Source organism: Ictalurus punctatus, chromosome 3 (assembly GCF_001660625.3).
Source record: "Ictalurus punctatus breed USDA103 chromosome 3, Coco_2.0, whole genome shotgun sequence".
NCBI lineage: Eukaryota > Metazoa > Chordata > Actinopteri > Siluriformes > Ictaluridae > Ictalurus > Ictalurus punctatus.
In genome coordinates this window covers 26,050,531-26,077,109 of record NC_030418.2, presented here as the reverse complement: position 1 = coordinate 26,077,109, position 26,579 = coordinate 26,050,531, and the positions used below count along the sequence as shown (strand labels likewise).

Genomic DNA, 26,579 nt, shown 5'->3' with positions numbered 1-26,579 from the left:
TCATTTATTCATTTTCAGAAGTCGTTTTATCCTGGTCAGGGTCACAGTGGATCTGGAGACTATCCCAGGAACATGAAGGACATGATACGGGGACAAATGGAACTGCAGCCAATCTCAGGGCACCACACACACATTTACACACTTATTCGCACCCAAGGGCGACAGAGTCATCAAGCCACCTACTGACATACTTTTGGGGAGACTGGAGGAATCTGGAGAACCTGGAGAAATCCCATACGGACACAAGAAGAACTAAAAAAAAAAAATTCAAGGTATGTTTAAAGAGTTGTTTCTTGAGCTGTAATAATATGTAATAATCAGACAATTTCTAATCCATTCATCCCTTTTCTGTACCGTTTATCCTTCAGGGTCACGTGGGACACAGAGCCTATCCCAGGGAGCATTGGGCACAAGGTGGGGTACGCCCTGGACCGGGCGCAATCACACACACGTTCACACACCACGGATACTCTGGACATGCCAGTCAGGCTACAATGCATGCCTTTGAACTGGGGGAGGAAACCGAAGGAAATCCCTGCCACACAGGGAGAACAATTTCAAATGTACTTAAGAAAAGCAGTGATTTGGAAAATTTCTATGTAATAACATGTACCAATTTCTTAATTTCATTTTTGTTTCACATATTTCCAACCTCCAGTCGGAAGGGAGCTGCTCAGCTGTCTTCCTTTGCCTCCAGTTGGGAGAAAGGAGAAGGCTCGTCAATATTTTCACTGCAGTCATAGCTTGCCTTGCTGGAAGAAGAGAATGCTAAAATTCATGAACCTTAAGTGTACTGTTAATATATTCTGTAATTCCAGCCTGATTTTTTCATCACCCAGCATGACATTTCCCCCCAAAGCACTGACATTCAATCCACAATACAGTGCAGGACAAGCCTCTTTTTAAATAACTATTACAACATTAAAAACATAACGACCATACACTGCACATAGACTTCGCAACTGAAATAATGACCTGACTGCAGGACTACAGCCCTCATCCCAGCATTGGCCTGTAGGCATCACCGTACAGTGCCTTCCCCAACAGTTTTTCCACATCACATCGTTCAATCTGTGTTAATGCGATACATACACAGAGTGCATAAAGAAAGGAACAGATGCCTTTCCAACCTCTCTAAGCGTTTATTAGAGATGATACAGCGTTGGGTGTTTTAAAAGTTTTTTTGTGTTTTTTTTTTTACAAAATAAAAAATAAAAGTAGACAGTAACTCGTGTTTGCAGGGCATACCACAGGTTCATAATGCAGCCCTTCTCCTCTCTCCACTCAAAGATCCTTACACAGAACAGGACAGACTTGACATTTGCATGAGGCACACTGCAACTGGTCACAGTGTACATTTGGATTAAAAAAAAAAAAGGTCATGTTTAAAAGATGCTTGGAGATTTGCAGAGAGCTCATAATTCACTTTAGACAGACACTGTTGTCGACATTATGATGGGACACTAGACTTCACATCAACTTCTTGCATAAGTTCTAAACACCTCATTGTGCATAGTCCGTGTATGAGGAGAGGAGAGGAGCTGCAGACTGGCGCTTTCTACATGCCCTGCTTAAACCGAGGTCTGTCCTGTACACTAAAGTCACGGCTGAGATCGTGTCCATTTCATCAGGATCCCATCAGACCCAATCAGACCCAAAATATACAACACTTTAAAATGTACAATGTTTTACAATCATTTCTCTGAAGAGATGAGCAAGGCTAGTGTAAGTGCGGATAATTCATGAGTTCATTCATGCGTTCCACACTTTTGGTGTACCCAAGTCCTGGTGAGAAAAGTCTGGATTTAGTCAAAACAAAGCTGCATCCACAGAGTGAAGGATTACCAGCATTCACCCTCATCCTCCCAAGTCCAACAGGATCAATAAGACCATGTGTTACCATCATGCCTAAGGGACGGGCTGATTGTCGCAGTCCAAGTATTCCCTCTGTATCCATGATCACACACCGCAGCTCATAGTCACTACAGTGTGGTTGATCCTATAGTGTTGCAAGGAGTAGCCGGGTTTGACTCAGCCCTGAGTGTACGCCTCTCTCGATTGTCAGGCTCCTATGTGTTGAGTGTGTACGGGTACAGCAGGATTCTCTCAGCTCCAGCTACTGCTCTGTAACTCCTCTCTGAGCCAGGAGGGAAGTGTCAGGCCGAGTCGGTTCAGCAGTCGCAGTAACTCCATGTTATGCTCCCGGTAATACTCCGTCAGGAAAGCACGCGTCTGTCACAACACACACGAAACAAGCATGTATCATTATGGTTCCAACTGTTTTGCTTCCTAAAAAAAAGCATTAAGAACCATACATGGCAACAATACATTGCTCACAGTCACAGATGATCAACCATGCCCATAAAGTCGAAAATACAACCCTGAAGTATCACTTACACACTGAGTGAAACACACACAAACCATTCCTTAACTAGCAGAGTAAAAACTGATGAGCCACAGACCAATGACTGATCAAAGTTTAAAATGATTATTAAATGATATCCAAAGAATGTACAATAATAACCCTAGCAGAGGAATTATATGATGTTGCTTACATAATTGAGCAATTCAATACCAAAGCCTATAAACAAGTTCAAAACTTGTAGCATTTCAGTATCTTAGCAGAGTCTTCTTTTCAAAAGCGATTCTTCCTCAGTTGGATTACGCTGTTAAAATAAAAGCTAAATAAATATATAAACAAACGTGGGTGAACTGATTAACTGGGTGACAAAAAGTAAATGGTTTCAGCGTCATGTCAGCTGAGGAAAGATCTTTAGCTTAATAGTCCAGCTTTATTTCTTTTTCAAAACCACAGCAAAAGTTTCAAGGATTTTTTTTATACATCAAGGTTTTCAATGACTGGAAGGCTAATCTAAATATCTGAAGGATCCATGGGAACCCTGAGCTTTTCAGAGGTTTTCACAAGTTTATAAAACAGTTATGCGATTTGAATCAATGTAGTAAAAATTTATAATTTAATAAAAATGTGGTCTGAGCCTCACAACTAATTGAAGAGTCCAATTCCTAAATGTTTTTTTAATCACAATGTTTTGTAAAACCGTATTATGTTGCAGTTTGAGAATCCATACTGACCTTCCTCAAATTCCCCCAACACAATTTTAGAGAGACACTTTTTCATGCAAATGCAACATCAAATCACACACACACACATTATATATATATATATATATATATATATATATATATATATATATATATATATACACACACACACACACATATATATATACATATACACACACACACACACACACATATATATATATATATATATATATATATATATATATATATATATATATATACATATATATATACATACATACATACACACACACACACACATATATACATACACACACACACACACACACACACACTTAAATAATGTAAGGATAAAAATAAATTATATCACTATGCTGTACTTTCCTTACTTATTCAAGCTACGGATTGCTACTTACATTCATTTTTTATGCGTTTGCATGAAATTTCTGTTTCCTACATCTCTTTTTACTGTACTGATGTCTTTCTTGTAAGCTAGCGGAGCACATCACGTGACGCATTTCGGCGAACCTCATTACCAGAAATGAACTTTAAACTTCCTAGGCCAATGAAATTCTGCCTCCTGGTTTAGATCAGCCTGTAGTTTCTGTGTGAGCTCTAGAAAGGAAATGACCGTATTTAGACCACCTGTCATGACGCTAGAGGAAATGAGCTTTCCAACGAATTTTTCTTCCACATCGGACTCCTTGAAACCAAATTGTTTCCAAACGGCTGAAATGGTTTTATCTTTCTTGTCGACCAAACGCTCTCTTTCGGTCATCTTGGCTCGAGCTGAAATAAAAATGCTGCAGCCTGGCGGGGAGCGAGTTTGGCCTTTTAAGGAGGGGCGAAAGCGCACTGCTGTAAAGAAAAATTGTGCGCGGTTTTTAAAAAGAAAAAAACGAGAATGTTGCAAAACGGAATGCAGCAGGATAATCACGTTATCTCGATTATTCTGTCTTCATAATCGTCAGAGGCCATAATCGAAATTGAAATCGAAAATTCGATTAATCGCACAGCCCTACAGACGAGTATATAGTAGGACAATATTTTGACGGAGGATCAGGAAAAAGAAGACTAAAAACAATAAAATGTAATAAAATGTCCTCCTGCGTTCTCAGAGGGCAAGGAACACAGGGCTAAGCATTTAGGAAAAATAGCACACTGCCGTACCTCAGGAGCCATTTCTGGATATTTCCTGCCTTTGCTCTTTCCCAGACACTTAGGACGACTTCCCTCTATCCTCTGGCACCAGAACCCTTTACTCTCATCAAACCTGTACATAAATAATAACCATCCAGAGATTAGAGTTACTGCAGACTTCTACTGTAGGACTGATCATACTGTACAGTATCAACACATCTGTAGTGTGGATGAGCAAGGTCGGAGAACTCACATGAGAGCCTGGGTGTAATTAAAAATAGGGGTGACTCCTAGAAACCGCTGGATTCCCTCCATGACCACGGCAGGATTGGAGCGCAGCATAGCTCCATCGACTATATGTAGCTGTGGACATTGAGGAGACGCAGGTCATACAGTGATTTAACAAATCGACATAAAGTTATGTATTTCACTGTGGGGCTATAATTAGATTATATTCTTTTGAGGTGTTCCACAAATAAAAGTATTAAAAATAACTAAATGAGTTGTTCACCATTTGGTGTGCTCTGTTGAAGCAGATTAGGTTTAACACCATAGATATACATACAAGAGACCAAGTGCCACCAGGGGGAGTACTCATGAAGCGCCACTGGTGCATACACTCCTACATTTTTTATTAATTTATTTATCTATTTGAAATCTATTGCAATTTATGTTAAAGATCTAAAACATATCACGAATGACAACAATCTAGGCATTATCTATATAGATAAGACCAAGATATTTATATCCATGGTGTACACCTATGTACTTGAATGACTATACACAATGCTTTAAAAAAAAACAACAAAAAAAAAAACCCTAGAATGCTTGTATTCCCTTAACAAGAGAATTAAGCCAAAGGCATTACGTATTAGATAATAAACTGTGTTAGGTTTATAATTCTAACCAATTTCATGTCAATGTCTCTGAAATATCTGAAAGCAAGTACAAATAACTGCTCTCCAAACAGCAGGCGCCAATACAGATTATGTGTACGTGTGTGTATAAAATTAGTGCACCTGTTTGGACTGAAAATGCAGTAGCCAACGCTCCAGGTGAGTGGCGTACTCTCCAGGCTTGAGGCTACGGCTCTGCAGCACCAGGAGCTCTTTAGAGGATGACTGTCCTGCTGTCACCACCTGATGGAAGGTGTAGTTTATAGCAGATGGGTCTTGATGAGCCCGCTGGTGCTATAAACATACACAAACAAAACCCTGTGGTGAGCTTTAAATAAAACAATGCCATAAGAGAGCAGTGCACTTTAGGATGACGCAACAGCATGACATTGAAGAATGCAAGCTGAATACAAAGTGACGGGATATCTTGCGCCAGACTAACCCAAATCCTACATTGTGAAACAGACAGCTCATGGCAAAACAGTATAATTGATATTCGTAATGCATATCAGTCTTAAACAGAAAACAAGCAACACCAAGGTCACAAAGTTTGGGAGTTGTGTCTGTTGTATAGTCCATCTACATTCTCTGTGTGTGAGTGTGTGTGTGTGTGTGTGTGCGAGTGTGTGTGTGTGTGTGTGTGTGTGTGAAAGAAATGTCCGGCTGTACCTGGTACCAGGAGTAGGCTCTGTCGGCTGGGTTGATGAGCACAGCGATGATCTTGGCCCTGGGCAATAAGGCTGCAGCCCTCTTGGGGACCACCTCTGTGTCAAAGTAGTTAGCACTTTTCTCAAACATGAAGTCTGTACTGGCGTTCGAGGGGAAGGGGAAGAAGTCCATGTACCTGCGTGTGATGATGGACAGTCAAATACAACACTGACATCATACCTTAAAGAGAGTAAACAAGGAGAAATCATGAGAGAGAAAATCCACACCTTGCAGGCTTCCTCAAATTAACAGTAGCTTTTAAGACCAAGAGATATAGATGTGGCCATTAAAAATGCGCGGCGAAGCAAAAGGGTTCCTGCGATTTCACCGCGCCATCAGGCGCATGCTTCTGGCGCAGGAAAGACAAGACCAGTAGGGGGCAGTCATGTTTCATTTGAAGAAACACGGCTTGCTAGCAGATACACTAGTTCTGCCAGGAAATATGCTCTATACGGACCCCCCCAACCAAAAGGTTGCTGTTTCTTGTACAGAAGCCCATGATCTACAAGAGCACATTAGTTGAGCCTACACTGAAAAAAATGTAACGTGTGGTCAGTTAGATTTAAGAAAAATGATTATGTATGGTTTACATAAAAATATTACGTTTTTCATCAAAACGCGTTTGCATTGTTTATGCTGAACCTAATCTAGGCAAGTTTGTAATTACAAGACTGAATTATGCAAAGTAAGAGTGATATAATCACGCAGTACTGGTAGGCTACTACAACTGCAGTACTTAAATGAACAAGGTTAAAACATGTGCTACAATAGCATATCGGTAACGTGGTAGTTGCAGTACATCAGCACCTGGGGTCTAATCCTCTCCTCAGGTGAGACTGTGAATATAATGACCTTTTTTTCAGTGTAGAAAGAATTTTTTTTTGTTAATTCAAATGCATACATCGGTTGATTGAATTGAGTTAATGATTTGTTTGCGTTCTATCACGTATAGTTGTGCGTTTGTGTCATATTGTGCAGATGCAGGTTGCAATCTTGCGTTTATGTTGTGTATGAATCTGATTAATCTCTTACAGAATGCATTCGGGTGAGTTAATTAACCCGCTACTAAAGTGCTTTTAGTTTACCGGTTTTCATTCACTCAGCTCATGCAGCTTAATCAAGGACATTCCTGCTGAAATCTACATTACTACTTTCCACCCCCATGTCTTTATCCCAACTAGTTTTCAATCCAAAGTGACACCCATGTAATTGCCTAAGCAAATAAATTACTGATCACTTTTCAACATAATTAAGCTTTTATTAAATATAATATGCAACGAGTATACAGTAATTAGTATAAGAATGATTGTAATCCAATGATTTTAGCAGTAATCGCAGTATGTTTGTTCCGTGGATTTAAAAGAATGGAGAAGTTGGATACGTCGATCTCTTTCCACCTTCCATTCACGGGGTGTCAGGTGGAATTGCCGACCAAACGGTTTTGCCGGTTTCACTCACCCCGAATTGGGGGCTTTATGTCCCACAGGTACAACTTTAATTCTCGCAACTGTACGTTAAGGCTGCATCTCACAACTGTGACCGTACCTATTTATTATTACGTGCATGGCTTTACAAGTCGCATTTTTAGTCCATCTTTGCAACACTCCACGTAGAGCAACTGTTCAGACGTGTCATGCTGTATCCGAAATCTCTCACTAATTTAGTCACAAACAAGTCTTTGGTCTTCTGTATGATGCTACAGACTGCATCATTTATTTCTATTCTGCACACTGACACCTCCATATCTGCCTTAACTGCCCATCGAAATAACGTCTGCCAAGTCTTCTTTCCTTTAAAAAACCTGCAAGACAGCAGTCTGTGAAATTATTACCATTATTGCCTCCTTAAGATTAATTACTTTGCTGTAGTCCTCGTTCCGCTTTTGATAAAAAAAAGTGTCTGCTATTTGAATGACTATCATAAAGGGTTTTTTAACAAAGGGTCTTTTGACAAAAGTAACTTTATAATGATGTATAAACTAAAAATACATGACACACTTAACCCTCTTACCCCTAAGTTCCCACAGTATTATGTCTCATAACCCTATATTCCCCAGAGAAACAGCACGCCAACCCCGAGTTCCTGGGCCAAAATCAACATTTCAATTTTAACATGTTTAGGCCTTGAAACAACTTATAATAATGTATTTGTGTAATATTACTTTGAAAATGAAGCAGTTCAGTGTTTTTACTAAACTTACAGCACAATTCTTAACTAGAGAAATTAAGAAAAAAAATGCTCGCTAAAATCCTTATACTCATTTAGAAGTACCATACGAGCATCAGCGTGGTCAATGCCTTTATAAATAATAAATAAATAAATAAATGCATTTTAGCGCCAAAAGTCGAGTTTCTGGTGATAATCAGACCAGCGGGTAGTGTTTTCACGAATGCACAGAAATGGTCCCGTTATGACTCCAGACCCCCGCAGTGTCAGTCGCACTGGTTGATGCTGAAGATGAAGACGGATCAGGGGTCTGAATCAGGAGAGATTGCGTCTCTATCAGTTTCGGTTTCAACATCGCCTGAACTTTCACTGCGGTCACTATCTAGAATCCTCGCTCTCGCCTGTGTGACTGTGTATGCTTTCTTTTTTTTCCCACTGTTTTAGATGTACCTGTGTTCACTGTAGGTGTAACTTTAGCTGGAACACGATTAGCTTTTCGCTTTGGCGTTTGTAGTTCACTTCTACTATTACACCAATATTCACGCTTGGATCAGCTTCATCGTAATGCCGGCGTAATAACGTAATCACGTCGTGACGTCGTGAACCTTCCGGGTCAAAAAATAATAATTAAATAAATAAGGAATCATAGCAGAGTACAGGGATAACGTTTACACTGTAAATCCTCTATATCGGCCTTACGGGGATTCCGCATAGAGGACCAAGCAGGTATATCGTCCTTACAGGAATAGATCAAAGACGGGCAAGCCGGTTTTTCGGCCATACGGCGTAAGAGGGTTAACGCCTCTAGAGACGCATCTTACACAAGGCTGTTTTATTGTTAACCACATTCATGCCATATTAGGCTACTTCTTTTTTGACTATGAGTGCACTATTTGAAACAATCACATTCTTTCTAGATTTTTCTTCATGAAACATTGTTAGTACGTCGTTAATTGTTCATTTTTTGGTCATATTTTCGTCAACAGTATGTGCAATTAAAAACTAATAATTATAGTCATGACATGCACTTTTTGTCTGGTTTTCGTTATCGTTCAGGAAAAAACTAACCTTGTTAATGAACAGTAATTATGTTTCGAAGAGATTAACACAGCAGGTCCTTCAACGTGACGTAACGTACTAAAGACAATGACCAGGAAGGTAAAACTAATTTCATCACACGCTCTTTCTCTTACACAGTATTTACCACTGAACAATGACGCCGTAATCCAAGGAGAAAAACAATATTTTTACATTAAGATATTTCTTCCCCAAGCCTGTTTTCCACAGATGACTAGACAGTACTGCTGAGGAAAAGAGGAGAAAACACTGTGCAATGTATCAGCATAAATTGCAAAGTGTGGTTCTCTGAAATGAGGTCTATGGGAAGGAAGATGGACGAGTTGTGTGCACTGATTAGGACCCAGAGGGAGAACCAGGAGAGTATGGCTGCACGCAGACGTCCCGGACCACAGTCCGGACCACACTGCCGGCAGCAGGATTATCAGGGCGGACAGGGACGTTACGCTGAGCGGTATGAAGAAAGGCGGAGGGATTTCAGTTTTTGTGAATGAAAGGTGGTGCACCCATCGAAAATTCGGACTTTTTCACTGACTGTCAAGAGTTTTGTTTGTAACAAATTGCTGCACTGTTTCACATTCCTGTGGAAATATAAGATGGTTTGTGTCCACACTGACCAGACTCTATAGCAATAGTCAGAAACTGGCTTCATCATGGGATAAAGGTGATCAGTCAGAAGAGCTTTGTATTAATTTGCTGTGACTTTTCTCTCCAACAGGTCAAGCAGACCCAAACCATGCCAACAAAATGCACCTCAAAGATTTGTCAGCTGTCCATATACACTACCGGTCAAAAGTTTAGACACACTCATTCTTTATTTTATTTTTTCTCCCCACATTTTATAATAATAATAATAAAGTCATCAAAACTCTGGAATAACACAAGTGGAACTATGGGAATTATGTTGTGATAAAAAATCCAAAATAAATCAAAATAATTGTATATTTTAGCATCTTCACAGTAGACACCCTTTTTTTCTAGAATTTCCAGAAATGTATTCTTGGCATTTTCTCAACTGATTTCTTGAGGAATCCCCCTGAGATGCTTTTTAAACAGTATTAAAGGAGTTTCCACCTACGCTGGACTCTTATCGACTGCTTTTCTGAATATTTCACTCAGAGTCATGAGATTAAAAATTATTTATTTTTTTTTGTAAATAAAATGTTAATTTTCTAATGAAATGAATATATGTCGACAGTGTTATATTTTTGTCTACAACACTGATTTCAAACATTTAATCATACACCTTCAGATCAAAAAGGCTTTTTAATATCAGGGGAAACAATTCAGTCAAGTGTCTCCAAACTTGAATTTTTCAAAAAATATATACTTAATACCCAAGGCCTTAAATAATTTGTAAATTGTAATCTCAGGACCTACTGACATTCTGTATGTAACAGACCACACTTGGTCATCTTTATGCATAGAGTAAAGCAGATAAGACAGCATCATACCAGTCGATGCCATTGTGGTAGCTGGGGCCATTGAAGAACTGGATCTCCTCAAAAGTGACGGGGCTGGGGAAGCTGCTAGTGATTGCTGGGTGCAGGGTGAGGAAAGAGTGCAAGGCTGTGGTTCCTGAGGTATAAACACAGCAAAAATCTAAATGTAGGCAGGTGCAAAGCTGTAATCCTTAAAAACTGATTAAACTTAATTCTGAATTAAAGACAAATCAACTAAAGTACCATTCCAATTTTAGCTAACATTTCTGATAAAAATGACTAATGCAGCTTTACCTGTTTTCTGGGGGCCAATAACGAGAAATTTGGGCAACCGATCACAAGTCTTCTCTTTAGACCAGATGTCTTTATGTCTCTTATCATGACAGGGGTTCTGAAATAATGAAAAGCGAGGGCAGTGAATAAAAAGAAATTTACAGAGCGTGCTTTAAGTTTTGCTGAAACATTGGGGCCATATTTAAAAAGAATCTAAACCTAATTGTCAATTTAGAAAGAACTGTTGGGCATGTTAAATAGGCATGCTAATCATACAATTAGGACTCTTCTGTCTAAGAGTAATTCACAAAGAATCTTAGCACTAAAAGCAGGACCGGATGCTTCAAAAACTCTGACCACTAAATCCTCCTAAATCACTGTGATTAATCATGAACAATCCTAATCTGCTGCTGCACAATAAACTCTGTGTGTTTGATATACTTAATGACAATAAGGTTAAAGATGGAGCGCATCAATTGTGGCACTACTTCAGTAATAAACTGTAAATATCACCCATGAGTTGTATTTTACATCAAACCCTCTGGACTACCATTAACAAATCAACTGTCGCTACGGATGACGGCATTTTTCATACATTTTCACACATCAACAGTGATGGGCTGATGTTGAGGACTTTAGAGTATACTCAGAAATGAAAACCCGTTGCACAGGGTCATATTACTATAAATAATAAAGAAAATTAAAATGCACTACAATATATTCTGCAACACAGACTGTATAATCCATATTCTAATTAAACTAACATTTCTGAGAAATGTAAGAATTCAGCAACACTTTCATTTTATTTTATAACCCTATCCATTGGGATTTTGTTTACTGCAAAGTCTGTAGCCTCATAATTTAGGAACTCCTTAGTAAAAGTTCCTCTCAGCAGTTTTGTTAATATGTTTTTTAAAGAAAAACTTTTGAGTTATGAACCTCATACCACACAGGAAAACTTGTAGTGGTAAGCTAAGATCCTTTGTGAATAAGACCCCAGAGCTGTAGTCTACAGCATTCACAGATGTCAAAATGGATAAAAAAAACCTCCTCTTTTTCACAAATCATCTAATAGAACAGGAACATGCATTAATAATTAATAATAATAATAATAATAATAATAATAATAATAATGTGTGCCTGGCTCACCTGCCACAGTGGGTCCCTCTCCTCTGGAAAGATTTGGAAGTACTTTTCTGCCAGCTCCAGAGGGGGCAGAGTCTGAAGTCGTAAGTTGGTCCAGCACTGAACAAACTTTACTAGAGACTCAAAGGTGTACAGGCCCAAGCGGTCATTCCCATAGTTAGACAGGTGAGTCATAAAGATGCTGATCTGTGGGGGGATGGAAAAAAGAAAAGAAAAAAAAAAATTAAAAAAAGGTCAAATAAAACTTGTACAAACTTTGAGCAACATCTCCTAGATAACACAGACTCAGAAGCAGCAGGGAAACTAATAGTAGTAGTACTCATTAGTGTGTTTAAAGGACATGCAGAGTATACGCACACACACACACACACACACACGCACACACACACACCACTCACTGGGTTGAGAAGAACGGTGAGGAAGAGCTCTCCTCCACGGATGCTTTTGTCCAGTTCACGAGAGCCTCCAGGGTACTCATTATAAAAGATAGTGTGTGTGAAGAGACCACAAGTCTGCCTGGGCAGCACCTGCAGAGAAACAAAGTGAAACCTCCTCTCATTAGTGAGAAGATTCTTTAATTGATGAGCATCTCTAACTCTAATGATCACACACAAAAAGAGAGCGAGCAGAACAGAAATATTACAAAATCCAGCGAGCAGTCTAGTAGTCTTGCTAAAGGGTATAAAATCAGTAAGATATATAATTAAAAAATATATAATATATTTCTTAAAAGTTTGGTTAGGCCTCAACCATCTATCACACTTACCTATAAATACACAAATATTTTATTTCCTTTAACTGTAACTCCATTCCTAAAATTGAACTCTCAGAGTCGACACTTCTTCCCTATTCACTATATACAGTGAGGGAAAAAAGTATTTGATCCCCTGCTAATTTTGTACGTTTGCCCACTGACAAAGAAATGATCATTCTATAATTTTAATGGTAGATTTATTTGAGCAGTGAGAGACAGAATAACAACAAGAAAATCCAGAAAAACGCATGCCAAAAATGTTTTAAATTGATTTGCATTTTAATGGAGGAAATAAGTATTTGACCCCCTCTCAATCCGAAAGATTTCTGGCTCCCAGGTGTCTTTTATACAGGTAACGAGCTGAGATTAGGAGCACACTCTTAAAGGGAGTGCTCCTAATCTCAGCTTGTTGCCTGTATAAAAGACACCTGTCCACAGAAGCAATCAATCAGATTCCAAACTCTCCACCATGGCCAAGACCAAAGAGCTCTCCAAGGATGTCAGGGACAAGAGTGTAGACCTACACAAGTCTGGAATGGGCTACAAGACCATTGCCAAGCAGCTTGGTGAGAAGGGGACAACAGTTGGTGCGATTATTCGCAAATGGAAGAAACACAAAAGAACTGTCAATCTCCCTCGGCCTGGGGCTCCATGCAAGATCTCACCTCGTGGAGTTGCAATGATCATGGGAACAGTGAGGAATCAGCCCAGAACTACACGGGAGGATCTTGTCAATGATCTCAAGGGAGCTGGGACCATATTCACCAAGAAAACAATTGGTAACACACTACGCCGTGAAGGACTGAAATCCTGCAGCGCCCGCAAGGTCCCCCTGCTCAAGAAAGCACATATACATGCCCGTCTGAAGTTTGCCAATGAACATCTGAATGATTCAGAGGACAACTGGGTGAAAGTGTTGTGGTCAGATGAGACCAAAATGGAGCTCTTTGCCATCAACTCAACTCGCCGTGTTTGGAGGAGGAGGAATGCTGCCTATGACCCCAAGAACACCATCCTCACCGTCAAACATGGAGGTGGAAACATTATGCTTTGGGGGTGTTTTTCTGCTAAGGGGACAGGACAACTTCACCGCATCAAAGGGACGATGGACGGGGCCATGTACCGTCAAATCTTGGGTGAGAACCTCCTTCCTTCAGCCAGGGCATTGAAAATGGGTCGTGGATGGGTATTCCAGCATGACAATGACCCAAAACACACGGCCAAGGCAACAAAGGAGTGGCTCAAGAAGCAGCACATTAAGGTCCTGAAGTGGCCTAGCCAGTCTCCAGACCTTAATCCCATAGAAAATCTGTGGAGGGAGCTGAAAGTTCGAGTTGCCAAACGTCAGCCTCGAAACCTTAATGACTTAGAGAAATCCCTCCTGAGATGTGTGCAAACCTGGTGGCCAACTACAACAAACGTCTGACCTCAGTGATTGCCAACAAGGGTTTTGCCACCAAGTACCAAGTCATGGTTTTTCCAGAGGGGTCAAATACTTATTTCCCTCATTAAAATGCAAATCAATTTATAACATTTTTGAGATGCGTTTTTCTGGATTTTCTTGTTATTCTGTCTCTCACTGCTCAAATAAATCTACCATTAAAATTATAGAATGATCATTTCTTTGTCAGTGGGCAAACGTACAAAATCAGCAGGGGATCAAATACTATTTTCCCTCACTGTAGTGCAAGTATTTGGGGCAAACCTTTCAGTGTGGTCCGAACTGAAATGATATTTGAATAGTTCACTATATTATTTCTAACAGTGCATTGTAAAATCCTGTGTACAACTGATTTCTTTCTGCATTCACTTCTGCATCAAATACCACAATGCATCGAAATAACTTATCAGGATGAACACTGTAGCGGCCAACTCTGTAAATGTTTAATGACCACTACCGCAACCAACGTCATTCATGTTTATCATGCATTCAATACAGATAGGCACTTCCGATATTTCTGTATTATTGTGGTTACAGGGTTGATTTGTTAGACATACTTGCCCCCTAAATAGTAAATATTAAACGATTGAGTGAGAGAGAGATTTCTGACAAAGTGTATGTCTCTCTCATGCCTGGTGGTAGAAACTACTGCAAGTACTCCATCCTATAAAAACAGACCAGGTGGTGCTTTTTCTATGCTTTTTTTGTTGTTGGTTCATTTCTGCTCTAGATTTACTGCTTACTAAACTGGCTGCAGCTGATGATTAATAAATCGGACAACTCCTCAATTTGGTTCACTGTGCAAGCATTCAGCAAATGGAAAAAACATGGAGAGTTTGTTAACACCTTTTTTAAAAATATTTATAATTACGTAATCATTATCAAGAGATCTAGGTAAAATATTAGATGCAGTATGTCAGGTTTTTTGAGATGTTCACAGGGATGAAGCCGGACTCCCACCTGTATATCGTTGTGTATGAACCCTCTACGATGGCGGGCTGGTCTCAGGTGGGGATACTCCTCCGTGCTTGTCACCTGAATCCCCCAAATGTTCTTCCAGGCCTCGTAGAGTTGGCTGTGTACAGGGTAAACCCCGGAGTGGTGTGGTGACACGGCATAGCCCATATCAGTGGGGATCCCATGCTCCTAAATAAGGTGAACAAAAAGAAAACGTTGCATGGGTTTGGTGTATTTATTATGAGGTTTGCTGCTGCATATAACAGGAGATTTTTAACAGGAGGTTATTTTTAATTGTTGTGGACAAAAATGTTTGATTTTGCTGTGACTTTTCTCAAAAATTCTGATGCAACTTGGAGTTTTTTTGTGGGTTTTTTCTTTTTTTTTTTACGGAAAACTACTTGAACTGGCGGAATTGCAATTGCATGAGACTGTTTTGCGCAGTCTTTCACAGTGATGTTTGTTGGTAAATGTGCTTTTAGCTGTACTCATGTTCAACACACGTGAATCGAAGAGAACTTTGGCTGAATGTGCGTCGTGATGACATCACATGACTTGTCATGGCCCAAATTTTGTAATTTTGAAAAACCGCAAACTCCTCCGAACATTGCGGAGTTTGCTTGATTTTGTGTTCATTTCTTCAATCATGAAATGGCAGTATCAAGGAGGGTGTGATATAACAGGCAGAGCTGCCCAGACAGAGCTGATCCTTTCAAGAAATAAATCAGTCCCGACAGGATGAAGAAATTTACTACACAGCGGTGACTAACACGGTGGTAACAAACTCGGACAAAATTTGATTTGACTACTTAATGCCATGTGAGATTCAATACCAGTTGAATATTTTTTCACTCTCTCTTTCTGTCTGCGTTTGACCCTGTCTGAGGACAGTGAGAGCGAGTGTGTCCTAGTCGACGCCCTTGCTAAGGAGACCCGTTTGCAGGACCATTAAGCCCTGAAGGAGCTTAGCCGTCTTCAGGTAACCAGCGCAGTGGAGAGAGAGCGTGTCAGTGTCTAGTGTAAGGCCGGGATGTGACAGGAGGATTATGGACTGGAGGGGTGGCCTGGTTTGTATTCACAGCACACTCCTGCACTGTCTGCCTGTGAGCCGTATCCCACTCCGACAAGCACCATTACACCAAGGTGGCTTTCATTTCAACAGGAGAGTCTCACCGTCCTGTCTGCAAGCCAGAATAAACAGAAATAAAAAGTAGAAATGCAAATCCCATGTGCAATATTGTAGGCTGAAGGCAATCAAGGAAAACAATATCTGAAACAGGATTTATTTCTATATTTTAAACCTGTGAACACTTTTGAATTAAATTGCTTTTTACTGTTGTTCTGATGTAATGTTTCTGAAAAATAGCAGAATATTTGCTCCCTTTGTTTAAAATGACAAAATGGCAGCAAACACATAGCTCTAATTTAGATGAAATAGTTAATAGACGCATTTGACTAATTCAGAGGGTTCAGTTGTACTCGCTGCACATGAACAATTAATCGGGGTGTCGTGCTCTCACGTGCTGGATAATTCCTCTTGTTCTTTGTTGGTGCTATTTAAACGAGTCATCAATAAACAGATCAGAAGGGGACAAAAAAACGAGACATAATGAGCCATTTGACCAAACACAAAAAGAGCCTTATTATTTCCCGAATACACTCTGTTCAGTGTTTAAGTGTTCGCTGCATACTTTGCACTAACTTGCTTTGCTGAATTACAACTATCAATACCTACAGAATTAAAGTAGTCTCTCATTTGTGCGCACTAGTGACCGTAAATCAAATTTATAGAAGAAGAAAGAGTTTTATTTATATAGCGGCCTTTCCAAAGCTCAAAGTCGCTTTACATAGTATATATAAGATACATAATATACATACAACACAAATGAAAAAGATAAAAATAAATAAATAATAAAGTCATTGAAAATACAATTCAAACAGATGTGTCTTTAGCTGGGTCGTGAAACTAGGCGGAGAGGTGATGTTACGGAGAGCAAGAGGTAGTGAGTCCCACAGTTTCAGAGCAGCAACACAAAACGACCGAAATCTAGGAATGGACAAAGGCCAAGTTCTGATGATCTAAGGGGTCGTGTAGAGCAGTATGGATGAAGTAAGTCAGACAAGTAGGGAAGGGAAGACCATTAAATCCTTTGAATATTAGACGCAGTATCTTAAATTGAAGATGTGATGCCACAGGTAGCCAGTGGAGATCATGCAGAAGAGGAGTGTTCTGAACAGAGCACCTGGTGGAGGTGAGAACCCTTGCAGCTGAATTTTGAACATACTGTAATCTTGAAATTATTATTATTATTTTTTTGTTTGAGCCAATAAATAGGGCATTACAATAATCCGGACGTGAAGTGATTAGGGCAATTTATACCGTAGCGCTGTTGAATTCTCAAATCTGACTGGTTAATTAATTCTCTCATGGACTTCTATGGTAGACGCATCACATAAAAAAAAGGTCTAATAATAGATGGATTGTAAAATATGTTATTTAACTAAGAAGCTATATGACCACTGATATAGTGAAGTTTTCCTTGAACAGATGTTTATTTAAAACGTCAGTGTTTTTAACAGTCAGTGGTGAAGTTTTTTTGCTGCCACAGAAAATTCTACAGGATGGAGGATGCTGAGTTTTGTGTTTTCTCTGTAACAAGTTGTATCTTTGTTATAATGGAAGTGACAACAGCAACCAACAACTTGGGATGTTGATTCTTTAATAAATAATAACAATGTCCGTGTTGGCAAATTTCTTTTGTGTAAGAGGAATAAAACATTGCTGTATGCTGTTATTGGGTGGTAACAAATCATCACAACACCCCATTACTGATTTCTCTATTACAGCACGTCCCGCGGTATCGGTCAGTCACTCGGTAAGTTCTGATGAGAGAATCATCAGTCTTTTAGACAGAACTAATCTGAGTCTAAGTATTAGGGCACCAAAAAAAATCCACCCCTGACCAATACAGTACAGAACCTACTGATCAGACCACCTGACTTCATCTGTCATATTGGTGCAACTCTGACAGCAGATCCACGTCCATAGTCATTCTCTCTGGCCTTTATTAATCAGTGTTCTGCTGCTGTCCTATGACTGACCTGTGCAAAGAGTTTGTTGAGCCTCATCTGCTCGGACAACACGCTGACGTTGTGAAAGAGGTGCGGCTGCATGTGACTCCACATGTGAGGAAACCACCAGAACTCCTCCTTGTGCTGCATCAACATGTCATCGCCTTCATCCTCCTCTTCAGTCCCTAGAAACACACACACATGCACGCAGATTAGTGTCGAGACTCGGCATCAGAAGACTGGCTGAATATGGTTTGTGAAATGAAAGTCTCACTGCCTTTAAAGATTACCTGCATGGTAGAACTTTCCGGAGAAGCCGAGGTTGAAGGTAAAGTTTGGGACTAGCGTTCGTAGTTTGGTTTGTGTGTTCAGGAGAGCCTAAAAAAAAAAAAAAAGGAGAAAAAGCACGCACGGGCAGTTCTGAAGCGGTCAATGTTTTCTCAATACGCACATTCGCACCCAGTACATAAAGAACAGCAGTGCGACATAGCTCTTACATGTTTCAAAAGGTCATCTCAGTAATTCATTCAGTGGTTAATTGAATGAAAATGTGAAACTACAGTCAGTAAATTATAAATCCATCAGCTATGCTCAAACGTGTCCGGTCTCACGTTTTGGTTGCCTAGAAACTGTACAATTATCACGCTCAAATACAAAAGAAACAGTGGTGTGTTTACAAGACTGTGCATACTCGTAATCGCCTGTTCTCCTAATTTCCTTTAATGATAATTTTTAAAAAACGGATATGCAAAGCCATATTTTATGCAAGTTAGCAAGAAAAACGTTAAAATGTACCGTCTACCAACATTAACTAGGCTAAATGAGAACAGTTAAATCAATTTAATCTGCATGTACGATGAGCTAGTGAGCCAGTTAATTGCATTAATATAAACACTAACATTAAAGATTATGATTCATTTATTTTATCCAAGTAATAAATTCGTTCTGATAAAAATATGGTGGTGTCAATACTTTTTTTTCCCTTCACCAGACTAGAGTGGCGTGTTTTACGTTCAAAAATACAAATACTTGTGTTTCAAAGAAAATAAAAGGAGCAGAGTTTTTTCCCCTCTGGTTGATAGATGAAAGAAAACAACAACGGCTGCAGAATACTCTGTCTATAAGCTAATGAGGAAAAAACATACCAATAATAACAATCAAACAATGAATTAAACAAATATTCCAGAGACATAATATTCTTGGAACCCTGGCTAGCGAATCTCTCTCTCTCTCCTGATGATACCATTCAGACACAGTAAAAAGTTAGTGCATCCTTTAAAACTATAAGCTATTAATAAACGTGACCAATAGATGGCAATGTGGAGTTGAGACGGTGTCTGTTACAAAGATCATTTCAACGTGTTCTGAAAATCTACAGACGTCTAATATGGATTTGCATTCGCTTGTGCTCTATTCACAGGCAGCTGGTCAAAAGGCGCACACACACACACACACTCAAGAAAGTGAGTGTCTTTCATCAATCTAATGATGCCCTAAAGCAGAAGAATACCCTTTAAACCACAGCTGCACAGTGACAACACAAAACAATCTCGCCTTCAAGGTTCTCAAATCTGAAAAGTGATAGCGAGAGGATAAGCAAAGAACAGCATTAAGCTGGCACAAATGATACGGCGTGGAGAGATAGCTACAAGCTCCGATACAAAGCTCAAACACGCACAGAGATAGCTGCGATGGCATCGCAAATCAGGCCATGCTGAGAGCGAGAGATGCGACTGCGTGACAGGATAAGAGCCTCTGTTGCACAATGATTTAAGAGCCACAGTGTCCTTGAGCATGTCTGTTTGCTCTGCCTCAAGTGTTTGCTCAGTGTGTCTGTATAATCCTCCAATTTGTGTGGCAATCGTCGCGCTAAGCAAAATCAGCAAGCACTGGGTGGGGCTGTGAGAGCCATTACTCCTCTGAATCTGTCCGTTTTAAAAAGTACATTTGACTTTGGCACAGACACCTACACTTTTAATAAAAGTTTGCAAACTGGTGCGGCAGATCGTTAAGACTTTAGAGCTTAGAAGGCATTTCATTGAACAACGCAATGAATCGTAAACTCAACTTCAGCTGAAATTAAATGGGCTGCAATCGTTTTAAATGACTAAAGCATTAGCAGCAGCATACAGCTCATATCAGACATGATTAAGTGCCTTAGACAATCTGTAAGATTTTATTTATTTAAAAAAAAGCCCTCTTAATGAGTAAACAGGGGGAGGAGGAAGTTGGCACTAGCTGTGTAGAGTTAAGATGAAAACGGCATGAAGGGAAAATAAAATAGAAGCTGTAAACACAAGGCCAGGGGTCAGCGCCCGTCCACTATCACCATAGCAACTTGATCGGTCTCCACAGACACAAGTCATCATCGTCATCATGTGGGATCCTTGTGTGTTATAGGAACGAACAAAAATTGATTGGTCCTTCTGAAGCTTGTACTCTTTGACACAATACATGATACTGTCTTCTAGGACTGCAGAATTAATTGTATTTTAACCCTGACCTTGCTCACTTAAACACAAATGACTCATATTGGTGATCTTGGCTAAATTAGCATTAGAAGTGATTTTTAATTGTCTTTGGTACATGACTTAACATTCATGTGTTTTGACTGCATTGTTGCTCGTGTTATATATAGCATAACCGTGTTTGAATTTAGCATTTGAATGGTCACTTCAGTAATACAAACAATAAAAATAAAAATCAGACTCCCTCAGAGTTAAAGATTTATGCATTTGAAGGCATATAGGCTTGATGATTTATTTTGACAACATGACAATGTGCAATAATTTTGGTTTTAACTGTGGTATAAATAATTGTAGTGGTCATTTCAGCCACAGCTGTGCAGGCCCACAACCACAATGACTGTCCATTTACAAAAGGCATGAGCTCCTCTCACTTAGTCAATGCCATGAGCAGGACATCCGAGGAGAAAAAGGCGAGAAAAATCCTTTACCGTTTTCACACAGACTTCAGACTAACTTTTGACTTGGGATTCAGACTTGAGTAGCTGGCCCTAGATGACCACAAACTGGAACGTTAAAGATTTTAATTGTGTTCGATGCTCTGCTGAAAACAATTCAGTCCTGCCCCATGCAAGCATGACATTTTTTTTTGCCAAAAAAAACCAAAACAAAAAAAGTATAGCTGTGAATTGCTGCTTTCTTCAAGTCTAAACTGCATTTGTCCTGCCAAGACGTTTCGTCTTGCGAGAGGCTGTAATTTCGACTTGGCAAGACCACACTCGAGTTCAACAGTTTAAGTGCACTTTACACCGATACGCTTTATATTTTTTTTAACCACTGCACTCGCGTAACTATCCTGTCCGGACGGAAGAAACCACCACTGTGAAATAAGACAATGAATTAAGCACTTTTGTTTAGGAAAGAAAGTTTGACCTCAGAAGCCAGCATGTGGGCCATGTGTGGTGTGAAATATGTGCGAGTGGGTGGAAATCAGCTTTACTGCTGAAACAGCACGCAGTCAGAACAGACGCGATTAGGCCTCCATTAGACAGGCTTGTTTGTGGATGCTATGCTGCTCCATTGCTCGAGCACCGATTACAGCCCACTCCTTCAGCGGAGAGCAGGTGGCAGGGCACACACTGCTCTTTTCCCTTCAGCGAAGTTTAATGAAATGGAGCATGAAACCCAACAACAGGTGTAACACCGTTTTCTTTTAACCCTTTCACCTCTTTAATGCACAGTAATTATTCTCTAGAGCAGGATCGTAAATAACCAAGCTCCATATACACACATGCAGAACATAAAGGTCAAGTCCTTTTCTCTATACAGCAGGTTTTATATGCATCATATTCTACTATTCTTTTAATATATTAACATGAGACTATGTGCAATTCAACCTCATTAAGCATAAGCAGAGGTACTTGCTAGATTCCAGCTTACAGCACACTTAATCTTACCGTCATCATTTAGTCCCTCAGAAATACACAAAGGACCAGCCTCATGCCTGCATCACAGAACCAAGCAACTAAACAAACAGAGCTTCACACTTTTTACCCCTGCACCAAACACTGTAGTCACGTCGTGCGGCTACAAAAGATCACAATCGTTAACCTTAAGCCGTTCAAGTCGGATTTTATATACACACACGACTCCTTCAGGTATGAGAAACACTCACAAGCATTTCACAAGGTTGTCTGTTAGCGTGCTTTCGCATAGTCTGGTTGCAGTCTGATCTCAGTTTGGTTCCACTCTTGAAAAGTTCTGCTGCAGTGAGAGAGTGATTTGACCATGAATCAATCCAACAGCAAGAAGTGAATCCAATACACCATGTATTTTGGATTGCAGGCAGCTTTTTTTTTTTTTTTTTTTTGTGGTATATGTAAGCTGCTAAACTCAGCCGTGAGATGAAATGACTGAGATGTAGCACTGCAGAAATGCCATTCTAGATATCTGGACAGACAAACCAAAAGAAAAGATAAACAATGGATGTGATGCACAAAAGTATTCAAATATATATATATATATATATATATATATATATATATATATATATATATATATATATATATATAAAATTATGTAAGGGATTATTTAACGCTATCTTCTCAGTTCTCAGGTGATATTTGTGATTTCTACACACAAAGGCAAAAGGTTTGTTTACCTTTTTCCAGCACTGTTGTTTCTAAACCACGAACCAAAATAACCAATTTTGCTCTGATCAGTAAACAGACTAAATCAGTGTGAAAGCACCTTTGTACTCCCCACTTACTTGCAACATGTAGTCCTACACTTGGGTTTGTTATATTAATGTAACTAATATTAGTTCAACTCCAGGTAAACATTCTCTGTGCTCTACACCACTGTGTTTCTCAAGCGATGTCTCATTTCAAAGCAAAATCTCCAGACCTCCATATAATTAGCAGGAACAATATTTCATGCAGCTTCCAGACCTCCTCCAGACCTAGTCCACGGTGCACATAACTCCTTCGGCAAAATTACACCCCTACCATTTCTAAATTTGTGAGAAATTGTGAAAGTGAATCCAGTGCGTTATTCTAACGCTTACCTTCCTCAGCCGGATGTAACAGCTCTGATCACCAACTGTATTGATCTGACATTTTCATCAGAGCGAGCTCTATAAATTGGACGGCCTCAACATCAATGAACACCCTATAGCCAGCGTAATAACTCGGGAACTTTGCATCATCCATTGTGTATGAAAAACGGTGGTGCCAAATTAGTCAAACTTAATTGACATTGGGATAATTAACTGGCTGATTGACTCAAGAAAGCTTTCATCACGCTCAGAGGGGATATAAGGGTACATACACAAGTTGGCAGCCAGCCCTTTTCGCTGAAGCAACAACTTCCTCTCTCTGTTCCTTCTCCATACTACCTTTATTACATTCTAAATGACAAGTATACTGCCATTGCAAATGCCTAATTAATTATCCTATTATTTCTCATTAAAAGGCATTAACGTGTAATCACCTGTCTGAGAGGGGAACCTTCAGGCAATGTCTCTCTTAGCATAACAGACATAAAAGCAGGCAAGTTTAAGTGCTTCTCCATGTTAGACTGTTAAAAGCCATCTAGCCCTTCGAGGTTTAAAAATAAATGTAAAAATAAAAACCATTATAGCTTACATTTCTGTAAATGATTCGAACACGTCTCTGTTTTCTTACCGCGAGGGCTAGGGAATTACTAGAGGTGAAGCAGGACACAAATATATTAACTTATCTGTAATCAGGCAGAGACGGCAATAAATAGTGCGTTAATAAGGACCTTATCCAAAATTAGCGTACTGTCCCTAGGGCATGCTTTAACAAGTGTAATTACTGCAAATGTTTGCTGTGTGGCCCTTCTCACCCAGTCACACCTCGCTGCTTAGTGCCATCAGCAGCTTGGCCTGCTGTTCTACCACTGATGTAGATTGAAGCAATATCGCATGAGCAAGAGTGCTGTTATACTGACTATCATGAGACACATCGTTCTGATATTCAATACAACAGCACCATTGTGAGCGTGATGTTACATTTATACAATGGTTCTGTAAACGAGAAATTAGCATCGAGTGACTCATTTCAGACACAATACGGCCAAATATCATGTTTATTTTTGGTCCGTCAACGAAAACAGTTCCCAAAGAAGCCACAGCTAATGCACATACTGACTGACAGCCTGTAAGAAGCATAGGGATTTGAATGTACCAGTCATTTGCTAGAATCTGAGTTTTATGTAGTGAACTCAGACAAGCAGAGTGATACACACAGTGAAATATACCAGTGCTGTTAAACTAAATACTTATCAGCACTCATGGAATGCCTCTTGGATCGGAACTAACTGTTTGTATAATGGGGAATGCTGGGTTAAAAGAAATCGTCTTAACGAAGCAGAAGCTCTAAAACTAGTATATTATATGTAAGCAAGTAACATTTGGCATTATAAGCCATCTAAAGCCTTAAATATTTAAAACCATTAACAAGAAATGAGCAGTAAGCAATGATTCATATGTTGCTCTGAAGGAAGAAGAAAACTTCTTTTAGGCAAATCAATTAGGGAGGGAAAATGAAATCAAATCGAAAATTAAAACGTTTTCTGCCAACGCTCTGGTTTCATTATGTATGAAAAAGCTGAAGAGCAAACAGACACTGACCTTCACATCTGACACCTTCATGCGCGTTCCTTCCTTTCCCACAAAGATGTCATCCACATCCACAAGTATGTGTCTCTCCAGAGACAGGCATAGTCTCTTTCCAGTTAGATAAGCGATAGAATCGACAAAAATCAGCTTGTGCAGCCAGAATGAAAGGTTGTTGCCAAATAAAACTCTCTGGATCCCATCATGAAGGCCCAGGTCCTGCACCACGGTGGCATGCAGGACTCGATGGGGACCAAGGTGAGCTAGGGCCTCTGATGACTTGGTGCTGGCTAGTAGCACAGGCTCATAGGTACTGTGGTTGGATTGGAAAACAGTCCAGTCATCACCTGGCAGTGGACCTTGCTCCACTTCGTTGGGCTTAGTGACATAGAGCAGCGGTGCCACGGGGTTGATTCTGTAGTCCCGCAGGCCCAAGTTAGAGTGCAGGAAAAGAGGGAAGCCTTTAAGTTGAGCGCTAAGCAGCGAGTTCTCGTTGGCTTTGAAGAAGCCGATAATACCCACGCCAAACTCTGAGCAATACTTGTCGAGAAGGTCTCGGTTCCATGCGTCCAAGTTGACGTATTTAAGGACATTCTCATAGATGACTAGAGCGTACCGGCCCCGGTCTCGTTCCATCAACGTGGGCATGTCGCCCTTGCTAGGGGCAATCTCTGTGTGGTAACGGAAGCGACTGGACTCCAGGATGGCCACGATCTCCTGTCCCAGCTGGGAGTAGATGCTCTCTATAAACACTAGCACAACAGGTTCTGTGCGAGAGTTGTCTACTGTTTTGACAGTCCGCTGGCGGCCAACAAATGGGGGCAAGAAGAGCGGGACGCGCTGGAGGCCATCCCCTGCTGCGACTACTTCACCACAGTCACTGAAGGGCAGCGGAGGTGCCTCCTTTATCTTGGGGCTGTTGCTGACATAGTAAGCCAGGAGCGCCATAGACAGTAGGCAAAATATAATGAGCACCAGGATGAGGCGGTGGAGCTCCAGCTGCCTGATGCCCCGCAGGAGCTTCCACAGCCCCATCGCCACAGAGGGAGAGCAGGAGCCAGGGAGCAACTGGGGTGAGCAGACCTTCGTAGCCAGAAGAAGAGGGGATACAGGGGGAAAAGTGAAAGGAAGGAAAGGGTTGAGCAGCACACAGTGGTACACACTTTGAGCAAAGAGGAGCCATTTACGTTAAGTCACCATGGCCCCCATAGCCCATGACTAGCGTCCTCCTGTAAACTCCGTCTCTGGCCACCTCGACTCAACGGGTTTGCTTCACGGTCAGGTTGCTGTATACCAACACGTGTGCACTCTTAATCCAACACAGCGTGTCAGCTTCCTCCACTGCTTGACTTAAGACGATTGGGTTTCTTGCTCTTGATTCTTACGACAGTACTCTGCCTCTCCTCAAAGGATCATTTGTCTCTCTCCCACGCCTTTATGCTGCCACAAACATGTACGATTTGATGCGACACAGCCTTCTTTATTACTGGTAACAGAGAAGTGCGGCTGACGCTTTCGCAGCTCTCAGCAACGGCTGCTCTGCGGATGACCACCACAGGGGCAGGATGGTGAACAGTGCACCCTGCAGAAACCTGGCCATGCTAGGAAACAGTAATCCCTGTTGGAAGGAAAGAGAGAAAGAGAGAGAGAGAGAGAGAGAGAGAGACAGAAAGACAACAGAAACATACCTTTAAGGTTTTTGCAAATCACAAACCATGTGCTTAAATTGCTAAGTCCCAGGCTTTCATAAATGTCAGCAAGTCACTCATTATATGAGTGTAATGCATAAAATTACCTCTATTGTAGGCATCACTGGGGATTTACAAAAAATAAAA

The 26,579-nt window shown here is 40.3% G+C and overlaps 1 protein-coding gene across 10 annotated transcripts in view; it reads right to left on the bottom strand.

The window, feature by feature from the left end:
• Positions 1-1,118: 1,118 nt before the first annotated feature.
• The window catches only part of ndst2a (N-deacetylase/N-sulfotransferase (heparan glucosaminyl) 2a), a 139,192-nt gene continuing 113,731 nt past the window's right edge, over positions 1,119-26,579 (bottom strand). For 9 of the 10 annotated variants that reach the window (XM_017463569.3, XM_017463568.3, XM_017463571.3 and 6 more), the window contains 13 exons: positions 24,760-26,362; positions 18,429-18,516; positions 18,169-18,323; positions 15,070-15,255; positions 12,313-12,441; positions 11,918-12,100; positions 10,790-10,886; positions 10,508-10,631; positions 5,772-5,946; positions 5,226-5,396; positions 4,460-4,569; positions 4,237-4,339; positions 1,119-2,232 (listed from right to left, as the gene is read on the bottom strand). In XM_017463569.3, the coding sequence (XP_017319058.1) occupies positions 2,107-2,232; positions 4,237-4,339; positions 4,460-4,569; positions 5,226-5,396; positions 5,772-5,946; positions 10,508-10,631; positions 10,790-10,886; positions 11,918-12,100; positions 12,313-12,441; positions 15,070-15,255; positions 18,169-18,323; positions 18,429-18,516; positions 24,760-25,779 (2,667 nt within the window). In that variant the 5' untranslated portion in view covers positions 25,780-26,362 and the 3' untranslated portion in view covers positions 1,119-2,106. Of the gene's footprint in view, positions 2,233-4,236; positions 4,340-4,459; positions 4,570-5,225; positions 5,397-5,771; positions 5,991-10,507; positions 10,632-10,789; positions 10,887-11,917; positions 12,101-12,312; positions 12,442-15,069; positions 15,256-18,168; positions 18,324-18,428; positions 18,517-24,759; positions 26,363-26,579 lie in introns of those variants that run through there. The other variant, XM_017463574.3, reaches the window with a different exon arrangement.